Here is a 23,722-nt window from a genome sequence, read left to right as displayed (position 1 = left end):
TAGTTGAGCTCATAAGTTCATTGATTCTTATTTACCCAAACACCTTTTAAACCTCACCAGTTATAAAAGGATAAAATTGTATATATACGTCCATCATCTAGAGAGGTACATTCCTCACGAGTCTACGGACCATATCAATAATCGATCGATCAAATGATCTCTTATCAGATTGGCACTAGAATGATAGCCCAATACCCATACCTCGACCAAGCAAACATGCTCATGAGTCGTACACGGTTATGAGTCTTTGACTCCTCTACAGGAGGAAATACTGATAATGTCGTTTAGTTCCATATTGATTGAAGAGTATGAGAATTAATGACTTAACTCTTTTATTTTTAAAAATATTTTCTAAAGCTCTCGATCATGGGCACACCAATGATCGACCGATCAAATGGTCTCTTATCACGTTGTTATTATCTTATATATTAATTATATAAATAATATCTTATTTGGATATTGTTCAAATCTTGATCTCTTTTTTATATTTTTTAATTCTTATCTCAGTGTATTTAGTTTTTGCCAAAATTTACTAATACTAATACTTCAAAAAAGGAGTCATGTCGGCTCAAATGAACAAATGATTAAATTTGATCTTATTATGTTGGCGCTATGAAGCAGAGTTAGACCATCCAAATTTGATATTATCATATTTTCGCCTTTGCATTAAACATAGTATTGAAATTTGACCTCATAATTAATTTTAATAGAACATAAATTATATTAGAAACATTTATAATGAATTTTTAGAGTGCTATTTCGTTAGAAAACATTGTACCAACGTTTTTATATTAAACCATCACTCCACGTAAAAGAGCACATGAGAAATGTAGTACTTTCACAAAGTACACCATTTTATTTCTTGATCAACTAATCAATTTATTATTATCATATTAATTTTTTTACAAGATTATTATAAATGTGATGTTCGCATTATTGGAAGGCTATTATAGACAAAGATTCAATCTCTCAATGATTCAAGAACTTAGTCTCGTTTAAGTTTTTAATAAGATAATTGATCGGCCCACATTTAGTTTTGAAATGTAACATAAATTGGGTATCATGTAATCCAATCAACTTCTATGAATTCTTTTATGTGTTTACTTATCTTAAAATTCATATACATTTTGTCAAAATTCTAATACAGCACTTGTATAATGAATTGATGTGAGTAAAATAAGATAAGATCGAATACATTACATACCTATTCGGCTTTCAAACAAGTGGTATATAATGCATCTAATTCAGCTTTCATGATATACCTTTCAATAATTATTTGTTTAATTGATGATGAGATTGATTTGATCTCATGAAAATAAAAAATTCAATTTACATGCACTATAATCCCCCAAGCACAAATGATCAATCAACAAATTTAAACAAAAAATTATTAATATTTTAAAAATATTTAAAGTATTATATATATATATATATATATTATTAGTATAGGACTAGTACTAATTAGTTACCCTTAATATTATAATTCCTATACTTTCAAAAATTATATTGGGATCCTTATACTTACGAAAGTAAAATATTTAATATTGTTTCTCTTCGTGTCATCGATTCTATCGAAAAAAATATCGTACGACTTGATTAAAAAATAAGATTAAATATTTTATTTTTATAAATATAAAGATCTAAATATAATTAAAAAAATATATATAGGGACACTAATTACAGGGCTAATATGTCAATTAGCCCCTACGAGTAATGCAACTTACACGACTCACACGGCTGAAGGACCGCCACAAACCACTGTGACCGTCCCTCATTTGGTTCGCGTTGCTACTTGTGGTCGTCAATCTTCCGATCGCCACAGCGATAACGGACCACGGCGCCATCGCGCCGCTCGCCACACTTCCTTCCGAGCTCTTCGCCTCTTCTCCTTTCGTAATGACGGCGGCCGTTCGGCCGCCCGTCTCCGCTGCGGCCGTCCGCCCGACCTGGGCGGCGAAGCAGGGGAGGAAAGATAAGGGATCGGGCGGGATGGGGAACATGCTCCGGGTGCTCCGGAACGACCGCGATTTTCTTCGGGAGCGTCTCCGGCCGCTTTCCAATGCGCTAGGGAACCTCCTCTGGCTCCGAAACCTCGAAGACCCCCGCGCCAAAGACGTGCGCCGCCCTCCTGAAGCGTGGCCGAAGATTTCGCATCCGCCAGGTATCTTCCTTCGCTTCCTCGATCTTAATTCTGCTGCTGAATATATCTATTAGTTAACCCTGGGTGAGTGATTGGAGTAGAGAGGATATCGGGAGTCTTGTATGACTACGATGCGCCCATTCGATTTAATGTATATTGTTAGATTTGCTAGGGGATCCCCATTATTAAATTGGGGGAGTCCGTTCTATGCATAAGTTAATAAAACTGGAGGATAATATAGGATTCGGAGGGATCGAAGAGCTCTCGGTGAGCCCGTGGACATGAGACCTTTTTTAGTGGGACTTGACAAGGTCGGTACTAAGCAGGGGAGTTGATTCACACGAGTGATCTTGGGGGATTGTCAGGTTTTATTCGGATGTGAGAAGCTACCCAAACCATCATGAGTTGCAGTTGGACCGTGGTGTCGATCAAGGATTGCCGTTTTAGGTGCTGGACCCATTTTGATGATCTATTGAACTAGGACATATCAGTCGATATCGCTGTATCATGTGTCAGTACATTGGTGTGTATTGATATTCCGGAGAGTAAGAAAAAGAGGGAGAAGACGAATGAGCGGTGGAGGAGGAAAATGGAAGAAGGAAGGAAGAAGAGGAGATAGTGGAGGAGGAGGAACAGGAACAGGAGAAGAGGTATTCCACTATACCCAAGAAGTGATTAGGGCAAAAGATCGTGCGTGATGGCATTGTGCAGCAAGGTTGCGGCAAGTGGAGGTTGCCAATAGTGGCCTGCGTGAGAAGCGGAGGTGTCGATTGCGGTGAGAAGACGGAGGTATCAATCATAGTGAGAAGTTGCGGTGAGAAGCAGAGGCATTGGTTGCGGTGTAAAGTTGAGGTGAGAAGCAGTGGTGTCGATCGCGACTATGTGAGAAGTGGAGGCGGTGTGCTAAAGAAGTGGAAATGATTAGGGTTTTCCTTTTACATGGCGAACTGGATTGGAGTGGTCCGCATATCAGTTGATGCTCGGACCGGTACATACCATCCGTTCGTATTGGTTTAGGTGAAATGTCATTCCTTGTGCCGACCACATGATCTACTTAATGTTGCTGTTATAGTTCTCACGAATGCCTTTGCCTCTTTTGTTCAATATTTTGTGGTGGACATTCTCTCAAAATAGAACTAGAACATGTTTTTCGTTTCTTCTTTAGCAGAACATGATGTCATTTTCCTTATTGCCTTGATCTTTCTCACTGAGTTGATACTTTACTAAACTCAATGTGGAATTTTTTTGACAGGTCTATCTGGTTTGGACCTAATGATGGCTGATTTTGAAGCCTTGAAGGTGTATGCTAATCATTTGCAAGACACTTGTAAAGTTTTGTTCATGCCTTTACCTGAAATTTATGACCCTGAAAAGGTGGAACTCTATTTTAGTTGCCGACCTCATATACTGGCATTCCGAATTACTGAGGTATTGGAGGTTCTACTTTGTATTTCTTTTATCAAATTGATGCGACTGTGATAATTCACTTTGCGAAAAAAAAAGTGACCTTTCCTTGATAGTAAAGGCACAACAATATAGAATTATTAGAATGACTTTATTCAGCATACATTTACAATTTTAGGTTTTCTTGTCATTTGCCTCTGCTGCCATAAAACTGCAAGCTTCAAAAATTTCCAATCTGAATAAGCACAGAGCCAACCTGAATGACGGCTTCGATGGTTCACGATATCATATTGGTCAGATTGTTAAAGAGTCATTGCTGAATCTTGGTCCAACTTTTGTCAAAGGTCAGAGACCTAATTCTTGGAAATTTTTTACATTAAATTTTTTAGTGTGGCCTAGATGATATATAACATTATTTTTGTTAGGATGCTGCTGGAACTGTAATAACCTTTTCATTCTTGTTGGTGGATCCCAAATTTACTATTTAATAATCTCTGCTTGCATATGCAGTTGGGCAGTCCCTCTCTACAAGGCCAGACATAATTGGTTCAGATATTTCAAAAGTCAGTCAAGAGTAATGTGTATTTTTATGTCTTGATGTTGTTACCTTATCTCAGCAGAAACTCTGTGGATCATGTTTGAGCGAGACATCTGTTTGGGCATAGTTTTAAACCTACGAATGATGTTTTTCCTGCTTTACCTCAGGCACTATCTGAGTTGCATGACAAAGTACCTCCTTTCCCACGGACAGTTGCAATGAAAATTATTGAGGATGAATTTGGAAGCCCTGTAGAGAGAATCTTTAGTTACATTTCAGAAGATCCAGTAGCTGCAGCTTCATTTGGGCAGGTAGTTCTTTGTTTTATGTTGCCTATGTCTATTATCAAAGTATGTAATAATTATTAGTATTTAACCTAATAATGTCAACTAGGTGTAAAACAATTTGCTTCAAATCTTCCCAGAATGAAACAAGGCAACCAAAAAACATAAATTGTGTAATCCTTTAATGATTTTGTGTTATTCATGATTCTTGGGTCTTTTTTAGATTGGTTGCTCTTGATTAAACCAAAGATTTTGCCCTAGATAGAGCTAACTCATTGGTGCGAAAATAATCCATGTAACCCTATTACGGTTTGTTGTTGTCATTGTTGTTGATGATCATGGTGACTCTTAGATCTTGTACATTATTTCTCCCTTTTGCCTTGACAGAGGTAATCACACAATTAATCCAGTGAAAGTATTGGATTTACATTAGATCCCGACTATTAAAGGAGAGGAGGTGGAGGAGAGGAGGAGGACAAGGAGTTGGTGGAGAAAGAGGATGAGGAGACGAAGAGGAGGAAAAGGAGAAGTACCGGCATAAGACATGTGGACGCTGCGATTGAATGATGCATAGGGCTTGTGAGCAGTTCTGAGCTGTAAAACTGTGTTAAAACTTAAAACAATATACATATATAATAAAATTATAAAATGATGATAAAAATCTCATTAGTATATATTGCTAATTATACACAATAAATTTGATGTTATATCTAGTAGCACAAAGTCAATCTGATTGGCAAAGTCTAGTGCAATTATTAAGAATTATTGACTAAGTGTTAATACTTCATAAATATTCAATAGAAATGATCTGTAAACACTATGGCAAAGATTTTGCTTAAATGATTGTTTCGGTGCAATTCACTGAACAATATTGCGCTCAGATTGAAATAAGAATTACGAAGTTCAAAATAATAATGCTGAACTAGGTCCTTTTTCCATTGATTCGGACTTGACAAGCAAACCAGAGTTGATTTGGTTGGAAAGAAAGAGGAAAACTTAAACCTAACACTGTTGAAGTGTACAACAGACGTCTAGGAAAGTAGGGGTGTTGCATGATAGAATTTGGAAAATGAGATGTACTATGTAAAAATCACTTGGAGATCTTAACTCAACCAAAAAATATAGAAGATTTTATTGATTCAATGGCTTAGTTTTAAATAACATGTTTCTTAAAACTATTTTTTAAATATTTTAAAATTAACTATAACCTGAAATTAACTGGAGTCTAACCAGAAACCGAAAATGTCTAGTAAAGTATTAGAAATTTTAACCTAACTTTGAATTAATTGGATTCAAGGTGATTACTTCCTGGTCAATCCAACCCAAACCTGATCCTCTTGAATTGCCACCACATGTTTGATCTTCTCTCTCTGTAAGAGACGTGGAAGTTCTCCTCTTGATTCTTCTTCTCTAATGCTTTTCACTCTAGTTAGCAGTATTCTAATGTTGCCCTAATGTAAGTGATGTGCATTTACAGGAGCTACTCATCAACCATATACATGCTTTATTTCCATCTAGGGCATGGCAATCTTACTAAGGGTTATACATAATTTGATTTATTTATGACCTGTTCATATGCTTTCCGGTTAACATCTTTGGAATTGTATTCATTTCATTCTTTTTTATTGACTGTTTAACTAGTAGATAAACCTTATCTTCTAGCTGCGGATCAAGTTCAATATTTAAGACGAGGATCTTATTGATTTCATTAGAGACATAATTATTCTTGCACTACAGTTTCTTATCCGTTTTTTGAAAATACAACTTAGGTCTATCGTGGCTGTACACTTGATGGCAGCGTTGTTGCTGTAAAGGTCCAACGTCCAAACTTGCTTCATGTGGTTGCACGAGATATCTACATTTTACGTCTTGGGGTTGGTATTGGGAACCCATTTCAATTTTTGGAACTTACACAATTCTTCTTTTGTTCCTTTCTTTCTTATGTGGACAAGACGCATCTGTGCAGTGATATATTTCAAGTTCTTTTCATGCAACAAAACTTGTTTTATCTGAATCTTCTCTGTAATGCAACAGAGTGCTGAAATCTAATTAATAAAGGATTATTTACCATTAATCATTAATATATGGATTCAAGCTATCAATTCTTTGATTTGGCACCAATGCTTTTTTAGCACAATTTTGTATGGTACTTAGATATTCTTTGTTGGTCGATATGTCTAGTTGAGTATGAATTGCATGTAAGTTTAAATATGTCATTTAGATATTGTTCTCCAACTTCTTTACAGTTGGTACTAGTTTAATTGCCAATTTAGCTCAGATGATTAAGGATATTGTTGAGTTTGCATATTTGTATTCCATTCATACATTTGTTTGTTTGTTTATCCTCCTCTAGAAGATGAGTTAAATAGGTTGTTAGTGACAATGTGAGCAGGGAGCAATATAGGGCCTATAATTAATAGGTTGATTATCTATGATGGGGATGATATAAGGGAGACCAGCTTGGAGACATGACAGTTGGATGAGTTGGGCAAGTTGACTAGTGCTACCAGCGGGTTGTTAAAGTTCAGGTAGCTGGTTTTGTTCCTTGCAATGAGTTATGGACCTTTAGTCATGTTTGATAATTGAGGAAGTGGCTCAAGAATGGGTGGGAAGAATGGTATCTAATACCAATGTATACCAGTCACAGCCATATCACACTGGTTAGTATCATATTGGTTTATCTAAGTGTAATAACTATATTGGTTCATATAGATATATAAAATGATTTTTAATATCTTTCATATATATGTACCTAGGTGCACTGTATCTGGTATCATACCAGTTGATATGGGCCATTTTGTTGTACTCATCTAATTAGATTCCATTATGGATACAAATACTATTACTTAAAACTTTGGTTGGAAGGAAATTCAGAAGCAGTGATGCATAATATATAAACATATATTATAATTTAGGCTTTAGTCCTATCAATTTGAAAACATTCTTGGGGCCTTTATAACCAATATTAGCTCGATTGAACATAATCTATGATGATCAAAAGACCTAGAAGCAAAAATTCTTTAATTTGAATGTATTGTGCATATTCATCATATCAAAACAAAACCAATGGACAAAATAGCCTAAATATTTTTGATTGGTTGATTTAAAACATGTTTTATGCCATCATAGCTGCTTGTTTTTCTACCCTTCTTAATGTATATGTTAGAAAACTTCTAAATACATTATATTTTTATCCATAAGACATTTTAATTTTTAAGTATCATAAATCACGCTTGATGGAGTTGATCTTGACTACAGTTCCTCCACAACTGATTTTGAGTCGATAGTACTGAAGCCTGAATCCTTTTGGTAGGATTTAGATGAGTACATCTATATATAAGGTTGAATGCAGGTCAAATTTGAATTCAGGTTGAATTCTTTTTTCTTTCTCTGAACTTAATAGCTAAGAAGTCCTCTTTGGCTTGCCAAGAATAGATTATATTATAGGACATTCTATTATATTTTATAACTTGATAATGAATGACTTAGTTGCTGAAGACCAACAACGTTATGCTTATTGCCTATGATCTCTATCAGTTGCTTTTCTAAGCTTGTTAGTGGTGGAGGAATTATTCTATTTCAGGTCAAGGTTGATTTAAGTTGTTTTTCAAATTCTTGACCAGTTTGTTTTGCATAAATATCTTTCATTGCGTGAGAGATGATAATTATTGGATTACTTGTGACTACACTCATGATGCTTACTTTCTTTATCTCCTATTATGAGTTGCCGTAGTAAGCTCGTCTATATTCTTAACACTAATCTTCCTAAATGTGCTTAAATTGGTAACATATGATATATTGTGTATTTGTTACACCTTTTACATGTTGCAGCTAGCGTTGTTAAGGAAGATAGCAAAACGAAAGAGTGATCTTTGCCTCTATGCTGATGAGCTTGGTAAAGGTTTAGTTGGTGAATTGGACTACACAAGAGAAGCAGCAAATGCTACTGAATTTATGGTACTCAAAGGGTTGAACTTGCTGAGGAGTAATTTTATGTTTTTCAAAACTGCCCATGTGATGATTTTGTGTCTTTATGGGCAGGAAGTTCATTCACAGTATTCATTTATGTTGGTCCCAAAGGTGTTTATGAAATTAACCAGCAAGAGAGTTCTCACTATGGAGTGGCTAAATGGAAAAAATCCGAATGAGTTGCTTGTTCAATCCAAGGAACTTGTCCAGGAGAATGGTCAGTACTTGGAAATGCAAACATTGGACACAAAAGTGCAACTTTTAGATCTGGTATGTACTAACAAGTAGTTCTTGAATACTAATTGTTACTTGTCGACTGACTGGCCTTTTTTAACATGTGAAAAAAAGAACTTTTAATTGCTTAACCGTGTTTTTTTCCACAAAGCGTAGGTCTTGGGCATTCTTTTTCTAGACTGTTAACTTTCTGAATTTCATTCATTAACTAACTCTAGTATTAGGGACCACTGGAAGCTTGAATTTGTCTCCATTTGTCTTCTTGGAACCTTTCTACTGTTCTCACACATTGTATCTTTTTTTTTAGCTAGCATCTGAACTCAGTGGGAACTTGGACTTGATTATGTCATGAATTTGTCTAGAATGACATAGATACCTGCATGAGGTCATTCTCAAATTGCTTTTAGTGATCTTTTTATGCACACCCAAGGGCTCTTGACTAGCCTATAGAGGCCAATTTAGTAAGTAACTCTTGGAGGGCTTGCATGAGTTGGTTACAAGAATAGTTTGTTAGAGCCAATGATTGCAATCTTGTACCAGGATATAGGATGGGTCCTTGGCTGGACTGGTATATACCAACCGGTACTTGTGTACCGAAGACTTGAAGAGAAAGAAGAAGAGGAAGGAAGAGGTGGTGGTGAAGGAAGAGGAGGAGGAAGAAGGAGAAAGAGGAAGAGGAAGGAAGAAGAGGAAGTGCTGGAGGAAGAAGTGGAGGAAGGAGGAAGAGGAGGCAATGGAAGAAGAGGAGGAAGAGGAAGGAAAAAGAGAAGGTGGTGGATGAAGAGGAGAAAGAAGGAAGAGGTGGAAGAGGAGACATTGGAGGAGGAAGAGGAAAGAAGAAGATGGGGCAGTGGAGGAAGAGCAGGAGTAGGAGGAGGAAGAGGAGTCAGAGGAGAAGTAGAGGAGCATTTCTAATTGACGATGGATGACAGTGGGTGATTGCCTCCACTGGGCGGTGGGGATGTAGGTAGTGGTGGACGACAGTGGGCAGTTCCTTGCACGCGAGGAGGTAGGATTTAGGTTTTTCTCTTTTTTTCTTTAATATACCAGTGGCGACGTACTAGTCTGAGCAAAAAGAAGTTTCCTGGTTAGATCATTATTGAGATCAAGATGTATTAGCCATGAGAGGATTGGGATTGATGGATTTGGTGGATTAGATTGAGGAATCATGATTGATCAAGTAAATAATCTAACAATAAAATTGAAAATCACAATAATAGAATCGTATTATGCAAATTAAAAGTTAACTATAGTTTAACTTAATCATAAAAAACACAGAAATAACATAGCATTGTCAGTCACTAGTTTAATTGGTCAACCTAGGAACAAATCTTTTGTTGGTGTTGCTTTGTTGAAGAAAAGCATCTATACTATCAAATGACTCGGTGGTTTTTACCTCGGTAAAAGAAAGTGGGGACAAAGGTCAAAAAGTGTTAAAATTAAATCCACCTGTGTGCTATTATGATGACATGCACATTGGGGTTATGGAGTGATTAAAGGAAGGAGCCAGGGGGAGTTGATATCATGGTTTGCCTTACTGGTCCGTACCAGTGTACCGACCAACTGTTGGTATAGTATGTACCAAGCTGTACTAAGTCGTACCGAGCATACCGACACATGGTATATGGAGGTGTTCCGATGTACTACCCATACCGATTCCCTGTCAGACTGGTATGTATCGCCCATACCGAGCTGTCACGAACTTAGTTGGTTTTGCATTAAGTTGTGCGGCACTCTTACATTTCCATCCGCAAAGGTCAGCCTCCCCGAAATCTCCTATGGTCCCTTAGGACCTACAAAAGAGAAAACGAGTTCGAGAAAGCGTTTCATGCGGGATCCACAAGCAACCATTTCAGCAAACACTTTATGGCTAATGCAAATTACAACCATAGACTTCACAAGCTCTGAACGGTCGCCTAAAATGGTCCACTATAGACCGAGATCCCCTTTAGTGCCCACATAATATAACCTTTGTTTGCAAGCCTAAGATGGCCACCAAAACCAATTAAAATGGGGCTGCTTAGTCTACTGTCAGCCTTTTACATACTGTGTAAAGTATGAACAAAATCGAAAGACACAGACATACATGAGCATTACATCAAACACTCCGTTTACAATTTTGTCCGTGATAGAGCGGTATGCCACGGTATGACGAACTTTGATTGATATATTGGTGTAATAATTGGGACCTTAAGACAAGCTATTGGGAGTATTTTTCTGTTAACAAAAGTTTTCAATTGTGTTAAAAGGTTTTGTTAGATCTTAAAGTTTGATTGGAGTACATTGACAATTAATTTATTGACTAGAAATATCTAAGCAGACAAAAAGAAAGGGAAAGAAGATTGCAGGTAATAAGCAATGTTTCAAATACTAGTCAAGCTGCTCCATACAGACTGTATTTACTGCTCCATACGAAGAATCAAATTTGCACTATATAGCTCAATACTATTTGGTATAAAATTGTATATAAATTTTTTCAGCAATTTGGATGGTACAAGTTAATATACTGCTTAATATACCGATATCATATTGATCTAACAAGGTGTCAGAACGAATATTAAACCAAAATTCAAAGTTGTGTTATCAAGTTATGCTCTAATTTCAGATGGATCCAAGGTTAACTGGTACTAGTCTGGAATTGTGCTGTAGTTTCGAAGTTAAACCTTGTAGGCAAGGAATGCAATTTCATCCTGGTCAATATGTAATGACCGGTGTTGTACCTACCAACAAGTGTTTACTGGTCTGAGCATGACCCAATATGTGAACCACCCAATTTTCAGACAGTTAATGTGTGATACAAGGTTTATGAACAGGGATTACTGCCTGGTCTAGAGCCATTAACCTAAAATCCATATCCCCCTCCCCCATTGCTTCTTGCAACCTGCACCACATGCTGGTGGTACTCTTCTTACCCTCCTCCTCATCCTCCTCTGCTACACTGACTTCTCCTCCTGTTCTTCTCCATGGCCTCCTCTCCTCTTCCTTTGCTGCTTCCTCTCATCCTATTCTTCTTCTTCTTCTTAGTTCCCTCCTCTTCTCTTCTACCTCCCCCCTTTCTTTGTATTTGCAGACGTTCTAGTGTACCATGTATTGGTACACCAAAATGGACTTGACCCATATTGGTCCCATGGACTGGCATGGGTTCGGTATTCGAAATTGAAGACCTTTCTTGTAAGTATGGTTACTTGCAGCAAACTATAATAGTTAATTAGAAATATGCAGCTTTGACATTCTCTTGTATGAAACTTTAAATACTTAAGGTAAGTAAGAAATATTATCTTATTTATTTAACTCTCCTATGGTGCTTGTGGGTTCATATTTCCTGCTTTTACATGGTATCGAATCATGTAAGGCACATCTCAGAATGAAAAGGCTATTTAGTAGGGTGAATTACCTCTGAAAATACTATGTAAACCTTGTAGGAATGATTAATTGCAGTAAATTGTAGTATTTGATAGAAATATGCAACTTTGACATCCTGCTATAAGAAACTTTTGGTCATTAAGTAGGAAATGTTCTTTTATTCATTTAACCCTTCTTATATGCTTGTAAATTTTGTTCAGATTTCCTGTATTTAAATGTTATAGGATCTCATGAGCAAAGTTCACCATATTGTGGCTTACCGCTTGGTACTGACAGTACATACTGATTTGATAAGGGACCAGTATGGGTAATATATACTGGTATGTCGATATGCCTCATCGTTCCATGTTTTAGTATATTGGTATGGCTCGATACATACTATACCGATAGCCAATCTGTACATTGTTATGGATCGGTAAGGCAAACTATGCTCATGAGGCTAAACTGGACTGAAAAGGCTATTTAGTTGGGTAAATCATCTCGGAAATGCCTGTCAAAAATCTGAGACTTTGGCCAAGGTTTAACGTATTGACCGAAATGACACGAAATGAACGGTATATATGGGTTCTCCAGCTGATCGGTATATGGGCTAGCTTGTTTTGGATAGTACGCTGAAATATGGTCTGGTATCAGTCGATTCGGGTATGTATTGGCCAATACAGTCAACTCTTGTCCTGATATCAATTGATACTGGTTGGTACCTATCATAATTTGACTGTTGCCAACCCAAATCAGGTCTAGTTTGACCCGAATGGTCAAATTGACAATTGGGCTTCTTTTGGAGCTGTCAATCCCCCTCCCTCCCCCTCTTTCACCCGCTCTCACTCACGTCCTCATTCTTACCCTTTTTCATACTCTCGCTTGTGATTAAAGTTCTTAATCGAATGATTTACTTCCTTCGATAGGGGCCTGTGCGACAAAGTGGTTCCTCTACGGATTCGAAAAGAAAATTTCAAATTTTCCTTTTTATAACCTACAATTTTTATACCAATAAATATAATTTTTACACTTTTCTTATATAAATATAATTTTTATACCAATAAATTATGTAAAAAAACTCTAGAAAATGATTTTTTTTTTAATTTATGATCATTTTTTAGCTTTTTCCCAAAAACCAATATGTACCGACATACTGGCACAATACGTCAATACTGGTATGTACTGATTCGCCCATGGACCGATACCACTGATCGATGCATCAAGACAGTCCTTGATGTGGGCTACACTTATGTCCCCCACACATTAGGCTTATGAGGGTAATTTTTTCCTCCTAAATAGCTGTGCTTAGATCAGAAAAAAATGACTATTTTTCTTGTTGATATATATTTTGCTCATATTTTGCTAATAGATATGTTTTCGCCACACATTAGGCAAGTACACGCTAATGCAAGTGTGGCTTTGAGTTGCTCTCCTGGTCAAAATATGTGTTCTAGTTAATGTGTGATAGAATAGTATTTCTGTTGCTTTATTCTTTGTTATAGAACATGTAAATTCTATTTACTTTATATCAAGATGTTAAATTAAGAGATGGACTTTTGCTTTACCATTTATCTTGTCGTTATATGTATGTTTAAACTGTAGGTCAAGAAAGGCGTGGATGCAACATTAATTCAACTTCTTGACACAGGCCTATTGCATGCTGACCCACATCCAGGGAATTTGTGTTACACACCTGATGGGCATATTGGGTATGTCAAAATTAGTTTCTATTATGAGACAAATAATTGATTGTTTCAATTCTTATCAGCAGTACGATTTTCATATTTGCTGTCTACAGGCAAGGTCGTTCATCTCAGAAAGACTTAGCTGTTTCTCTGCTTTTATCTGAGTTCTTTTGCTTATTTTCTTTGCTTAATATGCGTATGACCTTTCTAGGTTTCTTGATTTTGGTTTGCTTTGCCGGATGGAGAAGAAACATCAGCTTGCTATGCTTGCCTCCATAGTTCACATATCTAATGGAGACTGGAATGCACTTGTCTATGATTTGATGGAAATGGATATTGTAAGGCCAGAAACCAACCTTCGTCGTGTAACAATGGTATGCCATTAATGACCCACAATTCATTTTCTGATGTTTTATATAAAACATTTTAAAAACGTTCTAAAAGGAGACATGTATGTCATACAATAATTCTCTTCATAATGTAATTGATGTTTCACAAGAGGGATAGTATTTAAAGAGAACGGAAAACATTTGGAGGTGATCATTTTATTTAAGCTGCAGATGTGAGGAGGAAAGGAGATCCCTAAATAAAAGATGTTGCTCTATATTGTATTCTTAAGGTTCATTCTTTCCATGTAGAAAAAATGTCACTTATGCAACATGAATAATTTTCCATTTGAGCAATTGGCAGCTCGACTTAAGCTACTGAAAGTTACTTGCTTCCAGGGAGAAAGACTTAGTAATGACAATGACAATTGAATGTGCTTCATACAATTCTCACTTTGTATATTTCTGCTTCCATAAAATGTGTTGATAAATAGTTACAACTTACAAGGCTAATCATTATTATGTAGCATGGTGAAATCCTTGACAAGTGCTGAGACAATATCACTTGTTACTGGACTAAAATATGATATAGGTCATTTTCAGGCTTGCACATAGTATTGTACCATCAAGTGGTAACAAAAGTTCACATCAGCTGATAATTTATGGGCTGCAGGAGATCTTGTCTGCCAACTACACTACCTTTTTCATAGTAAACTTGGATGTATTTTATCTCTAATAATTGAATTAATATTCAGGACTTGGAAGAGGCCTTAGGTGAGGTAGTCTTCGTCAATGGAATTCCTGACATCAAGTTTAGTCGAGTAAGTAGCTTATTATTATTATTTTCTTTCATATTGTCTGATGGAATTGGGGTTTTTATCATCTTTTAACTTGATTATTCAATGATGAACTTTAGTTGATTGCTGCTATTTTATCTGTAAGGATTGTGACCATTCTTTTGTACTATCATATTAACCTAGGCGCCACAAACACACTTGAAGACACTGACTTCCAATCTAAGAGCATAAGGGGACTAAATTAATGCTCAGTTGTACATTCTTGTACTTCAGCTGGGAGGAGTGCATACCCACCATCGTTGTTAACATGCAAGCCATCTGTTTAGTGAAATCAGCTGATCAGGCAACAAAGGACTTCCAACAATTAGCAGAAGATTGACAATCAAAAGTCATTTAGTAAATGAAAACTTGGTAGGTATAATTTGGTCCATTGACATAGTCTCGATTAGCTTTAATGTGAGCTGGAAGAAGTCAAGCAGATAAAAGGTGACATGGAAAGAATAATTGTATTCTAGGCGCACAAGTGACAACCACCATATGTATTATCAAATTTCCAATTAAATGGATCTACTTTTGGCTGGTTTATGAGTTGTGTACTATTACCTTGAATGGTTTTGAATTCCAATTTTACCATCATGGTACAAAAACTATAATTTGTGGAGGTTTTAAATAGTGATCCGGTATCCGTTTCAGTAACTTATTGGATCACTACAGTACTAGTATATTAGGCAATATACTGACTGAACTATATTGTTCCTGTATCATTGAATAAAATAATAAAAGAATTGATATGTACTGGTATTGGCATCGATAATTTTTGATCAACATGTAGTCCAATCAATATTTGAAACTTTTGAACTTTATGCCAGTGTAAGGATGTGCTGATTATGTAGTAGTTCAGTCAATATTTGAAACTTTAGACTTTATACCAATCTAGGGAAGTGTCCGTTATGTGATAGAGCGGGGGGCAAGCCAACTCAGTTGAAAGGAAAGGGCTCTCTCCTTTCAGATGAATATGCCTTTCCATACTATTGGGTTCTGGTGGCGGTATAGACCCTCTTCATGCCATGTTAACTAGCTAATCAGTTTGACATGTTGCTGACACATGAGATATTCTTGTGGATATTAGATCATTGGTTCTTTGGGACTGAGGCCACCTAGATGCCCAAAATTTGAAATGTTAGAAAGTGCATAGATTACCACTTCTAATTACACAGGTGTATTATCATCCCATGTATGCTCATGTGGTTGATAATCATAGGTTCTGCTATGGCACGGTGGCATGATATGATAGTCATGGTCATGTGAATGCATCTCTATGAGGAAAAATCATAGGAACATCTCACTTAGGACTATTATAGGTAGGTTGATAGATATCATAAGCAAAAGTAATGGTTTTCATAGAAAAAATGTCTTTTTCTGGTTCAGAGCATAGAGCTCCATCTTTTCTATTAGAAAGGAGGTATGCATCAACTTTATGTTCTACCCTTTGCTTGCCATGGTTTAGAATACCATCCCGGATTGGTACATACCAGATAATATTCAGTAGTCCGACACTGAACTGGTATAAGTGTGCTTTACAGCTTTACTCCAACTGGATAATACCTCATGATAAATGTTTTTTTTTTTCTTTATTTTGCTTCCTTTGGAAGTGATAAGTTTCCTTCACTCCATATTCTGGATCTTGCTGGACATATCCCTTTTTGACATACTACACAGATATCCTCAAAAGGCACCTAAAAGTCAAACATTTGATTCATCTTCAGTTTTTCAGATTTTTCATTTTTTTTCATGTGAATTAACAGAACTGAATCTTTTAGGTAATTTTAATTGCATAATATATCTGGTAGTCCTAGAAATATCTGTTGCTCTAGGATAATTTATAATTGATTATACATTGTTTGTCAAAGTGAAATGTAATTTTTGTTATAAGTTCACTATGGTTAATTAGTCATTTAATGTTGGCAAGTTCTACAAATCTACGGGCCCATTCTTATTATTATTTGGATTTGTGATATGAATAATATACTTCTATTTTTCGACTTAAATGCAAATATTTTGACTATTATATGGGCAATTGCCATACCTGTTGCAGGTTCTTGGTAAAATTTGGTCTGTAGCACTCAAATACCAGTTTCGTATGCCACCATACTTTACACTGGTCTTGCGCTCTTTGGCTTCCTTTGAAGGTTAACTTTCCTATTTGAATGTTATTTATGGAATCTTTATTTGGATGTTGCATTCAGATGCATATGTACACGCACATCCAGATATGTGGGCACTTAATCAACTGCCAAATGCATGAACAGAATTTGCTTAGATATCATGCTTTGTTTAGTTTTCCTGAAAGATATTCTATACTCATGCCTGTCATCAGGTTTGGCACTAGCAGCAGATCGAAATTTTAAGACATTTCAAGCTGCTTACAATTATGTCGCAAGGAAACTTCTACGTGATAATTCAGCTGCTGCAAGAAAAATATTGTATTCGGTATGTATTTTCACAAAGTTAACTACATTGATGCAACTCTTGAATTTTCTTTATTGCAGATTCAGATACTTGTCAACATGTGGTGTTATCATAAGCAAGGTTTGCCGTACCGGACTGTACCGCCCAGTACGGGTGGTATGTATCGGTCCGACAGGCTAGCAGTACGCGGACCGCCCTGTACCGGTCCGCCCGTATCGAGCACTGTAGCAGTGCACTGTAGCACTGTAGCACTGCTACAGTGTCGGTACACCTGGGTGTACCGAGCGGTATACCGTACCATACCGGTACCGAGCCCGAGTCGAAATGCCGGTACGGTACGGTACGACGAACCTTGATCATAAGCAATAACAAATTTGCCATAATGTGCTCCTGGCTAGTCATGACTGGAACCCTCTATGCCAATAATTTGCTGACATAGATGTGCTAATGGCGCAAGATGGAACAAATTAAAGAGGGTAATTAAATAAAGTACTCGTATTCAGCTAAGGGGTTCAATATAAGATCTATCTTGGAAATCACCTTCCCCCAACCTAAAAGAGTGGCTTGGTTTATGAGGCTCCCACTTATGAAGGTCAAGGTACATAGCGTTATCTTTGATAATGGATGGGTTGATTTTGCAACTCAAATTGTGACACTCGTGTCACATAGAAGCCAACACAAAAGCTTGTCGACACAAAAGCTTGGTATCCTAGTCCCTTTTTATGAATCGGGGGGCAGGAAGATTGGCATTGGTGCTGACTGTTGATTCCATAGTTTCATGGCATGTGACTCCAAGTATTGTAATCTTGAACTGGACTAATGGGTCTGGTCCATTACAGTGTACTGACACACAATACATAGTACTAGGGATAATCAACACAAAAGAAGCTTGTACGTAGTCGATCATGTTCTAAATCTTTTGAGTTTTTGACTTTTAGTTCCTACATGTGGGTCAGTTGTTCTATTAGTTTGTATTCCTCTGGAAATATAATTTTATGCTTTTATTTTGTTATCTTCACAATGATCAAATTGATGACTCAAATGTTCTTCCAAGTTGCTATTTCTGGAACTCTCTTCGGTATAATTTTTATTTTTCTTTAGATTGGTACTTCTGGTTCAAATAAAGTCTTGATATGTGCTACATGCATTATTTTAAAGATTTTATGTAGCTCTTTATATTGCGCAAAACATATGCTTATCTCTTTCTTTTTGTAAAGAAGCCCATACTAAAAATTAATTGAGTTCCACTTATCGTTATAATTATGTAATATAATAGAAATTATAAATAAATATTGAAGTACTATAAATGCTAGTGGTACAAGGAGAGATAGAGGAAGATCTAAAACCTTAATAGAGACTATAATTAAAGACTAAAGTACTTTAAAACTAACTGAATATATGACTTTTTACATATCTCAATGGCAACAAAAGATCCATGTAGTTGACCCCAAATAGTTGGGATTTACGGTTTTGTTGTTGTTGTATAATTATACAGTGTAATAACTGTAAGAGATATATACATTTACAATGGTGTTATCTAATATACTACAGTTGATAGTCTTAATTTTAAATGGGGTTATCTTTTACACTTACTTTTTAGGTTGTCTTCAACAAAAGGAGGGAGTTGCAATGGCAGAGGATTTTGCTTTTTCTTAGGCTGGGTAACGTGAGGTAATATATGATTACTCTTATTCCTCTACTAAAATGATCCTTTTTGGTACTAATTCTTTTAAATAAAGCAGCAGGAATATGGCAATGACTTGTTTTTAGTTTCCCGCCAGTTTGAGGAATATCCTTGTATTTTGATAATACATGCCTGCCCAAAAAATGAATGATGCTTCATTTTCTTACTTTCAAAGAAAAGGATAGGAACATTTTGATGTTTTATAACTATAGTAATCAAGATTCTCCACTTTTCACTTCTATAAAAATGATAGGCTGCCTTTGGCAGTGGTATGGCTGTAGAGGGAAGGTGACTTGTATTGACAATGAGAGTCTTAGGTGTGTTAGTGTGTTCAGTGTTGGCTTATCTCATTCTAAGAAGTTATCTGATCAAATCAAATTCAAATGATCTGAATGCATAAATTAGCCGACCCATGGTACTTATAGAGCACATTTTGGTTCCTTTACTGCAATCAAAGTAAATATGATAGAAAACACATCAAACAGCATGTTTCACGAAGACAGTCCATGAAAATAAATTTGGTTTCATTAGGAGTTCATTAGATCATTATGTAAATGGTGGATGAATACATTTGAGTTGATATGTTGAGTGAATTGTGGGATGAAACAGAATTTTAAAATCTGATTGTATCGTTTGAGTGCAGATTAATCATTTTCAGTCTGTTGGCTAATCAATACTTGGATCAGGCTGTTTAATGTCACAATGTGTTTCTTGATTTTTTTTTCTTTACAATCCTTTATCTTATGTGATGACTGACAGATCTTCCTCCTATGGGCAAAGTGTCAGAGAGGATGTCTTTGAAACTGCAAACCTCATTTTGAGGCTATTATCGTCAAAGGATGGTGCTGTTTTCAGAAGAATTCTAATGATTGCAGTATGTACTTCCAGCTAAACACTTCATTCTGGCTCAAGCAAGAATTATCTAGTTATCTGACTTTCGATTTTGTACCTCATGTTATACGTTCTATTTACTACTGCTATTAACCTGAAAGGTTAATTCATTAACAAATAATGAAAAAACTTGGTCAACAGTCAACTCCCTTATGTACACGATCGTATTAAAGCCAAGGGGGCATGTATAGGCAAGATTTTAAGATGGAAATAGTTACCTATATGCTACTTATGTGATGTAAGGAGGGATTTTAAATCGAAATAGTTACAAGGTGAGAAATAAACAGTTTTTCTCATGCCCGTGCATGAGCAATCATTATGTTGATGCTTTTTTTTTATTGAATTAGTATATGAGTAGATTGAGTTGGTATTTTTACTTTCTTTGAATTTTTGGCCATAGTAATTTTTTAGTTGGGTTCCGTTTCCTGTATCAGTAGCCAGGTTGTACCAATTCTATTATAAGGATTAAGATACTAACCTTCATAAGGCCAACAAAAACATATGGACTATAAGTCTATAACTAAACCAAGTTGAAAGACAATAAAACTATTATTTATTTTACATGCTATATCAAAATCTTCAGACATCAGAGTGTTTCATCTCTAATAAATGATACAAATAAGGAAGGGGTCAGATTTCCCATTGAAGGGGATATACAGAGATATATGGTGCTCATCTGTAGCATATTTTTAATGTCAATTCAGTGAAGGAATATATTCAATGGCTTAATGGTGATAATGATGTTCATCGTATCTCAAATCTGGAGGACAAAATGTACTCCTCTACAGTCTTTTTTTTGGATGAGCCAGCAAATGTAGCTAGCCCAATCACTTGATTCATGCATGACCTTAGGTCTATATGGAGTGCCTCCCGAAGCTCCTTGGCAGGGCATAGACGGCGATACATGGAGCTCATCTGTAGCATCTTTTTAATGTCAATTCAGTGAAGGAATATATTCAATGGCTCAATGGTGATAATGATGTTCATCGAATCCCAAATCTGGAGGACAAAATGTACTCCTCTACAATCATTTTTTTGGATGAGCCAACAAAATGTAGCTAGCCCAATCACTCGATGCATACATGACCTTAGGTCTAGTCATTTTCTATTGGATAAAATTAGAAGAGGTGAAATAACAAATCTGAATTTCACCAAGCCATAGGAGTTTTCTGTGTGGATCTCTTCGTCAATGCATGTACCTGGTGATTATTATAAATGCATGATTTAATTTGCCTTTGTCACTGTCATCCTCACTAGTTGGATATCACTATTGTCCATTATTAAGTCTATGTAATGAGTTGCATATAGCATCTATAAATGATGCAAATGTGTGTCTATTAGCATCAATCATCAGCAAAACTCCATAGAATTCTATAATTTTATCAATTACAATCTCCACCAGATATTGAATTTGACATGATGTCATGATGTATCCATGGACTTTTGAAGATGATCCTACTTTACTATAGACAGAAGTTATGATGCTCATCTAGTGAAGCCAGACTAACTAATGCATATAAGGGGCATACCATCTGACTGAATTTTGTGAGACTTGATAAGTGTGCAGATTTCATTGAACTGCTCATCAACATATTTCTCGTCAATATCATATAGAGGACACCTTTGAGACTACATGTGAAGGGATGCAGTTAATGAACCATTTCATAATTGTCTTTCCTATATCCCTCTTTTTCTCTTATGGTCTTTGTTGTAAGAGTGGATCCTAGCCAGTTTGGCATTCTGAGGGAAATACCATGATATTGAGATCAAAAAGTTTGAAATTGGCCTCTTACTAAAAGATCTCAAGAAACCGTTGAACCCTGCCCGCAAACCCCACCCCCTGCCATGGGGCTAGGCAGGGGCTGATTGCCTCATGGTAGCACTCTTGCCTAATTCACAACTGCCATTGTCAAATAATAGTTCTCCTACCTAGCTAATGAGCACTGTTTCTACTAGGCTGCTGCATAATATAAAGTTCACTAAATTGAGATGGATTAACACCACTATGACTGACACGTCTCATGTCTTCTCTGTACATGTTTTTGTGGTTTCAAATTTTGCCAAAACCAATATGTACCCTTGGCCGGGCTTGGATCAGCACAAGGAATAGAGCTTTTCACACAGTCTGATTCAGCAAACAAGTTATTGCTCGTTAACTTGTCAGCCTATCACCTGGTTCAATTTTATTTTAGGTTAACAGGCCTGATAGATTAGGGTTTAAAATTTTAGTTTCTTGACTGGTCTAAACGCATGGCTCTGAGGCAGTGAGCTCAGCATGTTTGCATACTGGTTGCCTGGATGAAGTGGTTTCCTAGTAGGGACAGATGTCCCTTGTGCAACCCATCTTTTGCTCATCTCCATTTTGTGTGTCCTCTGTGACCAAGAAACCAGACAATGAGCAGCTATCTAAAGATAGACAAGTAGGACAAAAGATAAATTATATTATAATGAAGTCTATTTGGCATCATGAAATCAATAAAGTGGCCATGAGGTGGGAATTTTAGAGTGTAAGGAACAGTAAGACTGTAAGAGAACTCATTTTGTGCTTCATTATGTGGAGAACATCATTGTTGAGCTAAAGAAATATTGGTCAAATGCACAAGTGATGCCCACAACTATTTTATCAGTAGGAATTGCTCTGAACTTTAAATTTCTCATGTCCAGGAGTCTGATTATTTATCAAAGTCATGCCGATGCTACTTGTAAATTTTCAACTTGTAATGCACTCTAAAGTGCCTGTGCTAATTTGTTGGCCTTGATGTGTTGTTGCCAAAGTTAAACAGATTTTCCAATGGCATTATATTAACACACTATGTACTGCATTGAACAGGATTCGACTTCTTTGGCTCGAGCATTTATTTCTAAAGAAGCAATTATCTTCCGTAAAAATTTGAGTGCTGCTCTTTCTGATGTTTTCTTCCAATGGATGTTGAAAGCCATTAGAGGAAATGGAGCATTAGGCCAATGTGATCAGCAATACGACGAGCACACTTTTGCAGCTAGCAAACAGAAAGAGACGATGCTAGGCCTGTCATCTGTGCTTTCTGTGCCATTATTACAAGCTGCTGTAGTAGACCGAAGGCTAAAAGTAATATATTACAAGAAGCTGAATGATGTAAGACGAGATCCCATATTGATGTTGAAGGTGTGTTGGAGTTTCTCAACAATCTTTATGACAGCTGCAGCACTTGCATTGAATAGTTTTCTAGTTTACTGGTCAGAATCATATGTAACATCTTTTGTACAAAGGCGATTTGCCACAGGGGTGTCATAAGCTACTAGGATAATCGAAATGATCAAATATTGCTTATTTTTGTATAGAGAGCGCTGTAAATAGTCCGGTTATCGCTATTTTGTACACACATAACAAATTGTAGAAATGCCAAGAAATTGAAATAGTCAATGTGAAAAAGGACACTGACATTTTACCAATTTTTTCATGATGCTATTGACCTGGTTTAGCCCGACTGGTAGTATCCTCTTGGGTTAGCTTGTTTGTTCAAGTTTAATTACTGTCCTCCAGTATTTACAAAAAAAAAAATTGCTAAGTTCTAGACATTATCATGTCATTTTTGGTCAAATATTAGTATTCTTTTATCAGACAATTCCAGAAAGCAAAAATTTTGATTAGGCAATGCTTGATCTGTCTGATATCCCTGAGAAAGGCAACCAATGAGGATCTGATGGCTGAGGGCTCTGACCTATTCAGGCCTCTCTCATCTTCGGAAGTTCTTGCTAGCCAATGTTGCACTCTTCTTGCCTGATGTCTGCTGATGAAGATCCTCTGCTGGAATCTCAAAGGTTCCATCACTAACTCTAATCATCTCTCATCATTTTGATATATGTATTTTTGGTTTGAATTGCATAACTGTAAGCACCAATTTGCTCTGTTCATCCTCAGGCTTGCTAGATCTTGGCATGCATTAGCGGTTCCAGGTCTTGCATAAGGTCGTCACTGA

The 23,722-nt window shown here is 36.4% G+C and overlaps 1 protein-coding gene across 3 annotated transcripts; it reads left to right on the top strand.

Moving 5' to 3' along the window:
* Positions 1-1,752: 1,752 nt before the first annotated feature.
* On the top strand, positions 1,753-23,203 carry LOC135629740 (uncharacterized). Of its 3 annotated transcripts, none has more exons than XM_065137616.1 (16): positions 1,753-2,161; positions 3,393-3,568; positions 3,723-3,888; positions 4,055-4,107; positions 4,250-4,393; positions 6,136-6,240; positions 8,198-8,323; positions 8,408-8,605; positions 13,514-13,620; positions 13,808-13,970; positions 14,678-14,743; positions 16,815-16,908; positions 17,097-17,209; positions 18,789-18,859; positions 19,632-19,746; positions 22,594-23,203. In XM_065137616.1, exons 1-16 carry the CDS (start codon positions 1,897-1,899, stop codon positions 23,035-23,037), a joined length of 2,406 nt encoding a protein of 801 aa, XP_064993688.1. In that variant the 5' UTR covers positions 1,753-1,896; the 3' UTR covers positions 23,038-23,203. The 3 variants fall into 3 exon arrangements, with proteins under 3 accessions (XP_064993688.1, XP_064993689.1, XP_064993690.1); XM_065137617.1 differs by having other exon boundaries at positions 1,756-2,161; positions 19,653-19,746; XM_065137618.1 differs by lacking the exons at positions 3,723-3,888; positions 4,055-4,107 and having other exon boundaries at positions 1,756-2,161.
* The last annotated feature ends 519 nt before the right edge of the window (positions 23,204-23,722 follow it).

The sequence above is a fragment of the Musa acuminata genome, chromosome BXJ3-1 (genome assembly GCF_036884655.1).
Source record: "Musa acuminata AAA Group cultivar baxijiao chromosome BXJ3-1, Cavendish_Baxijiao_AAA, whole genome shotgun sequence".
NCBI lineage: Eukaryota > Viridiplantae > Streptophyta > Magnoliopsida > Zingiberales > Musaceae > Musa > Musa acuminata.
The sequence above is the reverse complement of the archived record's forward strand: the minus strand, read 5'-3'. Positions and strand labels throughout refer to the sequence as shown.

Excerpts from the sequence above, each read along its gene's own strand:
- LOC135629740 (XM_065137616.1), top strand. The coding sequence starts at position 1,897 with ATGACGGCGGCCGTTCGGCCGCCCGTCTCCGCTGCGGCCGTCCGCCCG. Across the intron at positions 3,569-3,722 it reads TGGCATTCCGAATTACTGAG|GTTTTCTTGTCATTTGCCTC; the intron begins GTATTGGAGGTT and ends TTACAATTTTAG. Across the intron at positions 4,108-4,249 it reads TTGGTTCAGATATTTCAAAA|GCACTATCTGAGTTGCATGA; the intron begins GTCAGTCAAGAG and ends GCTTTACCTCAG.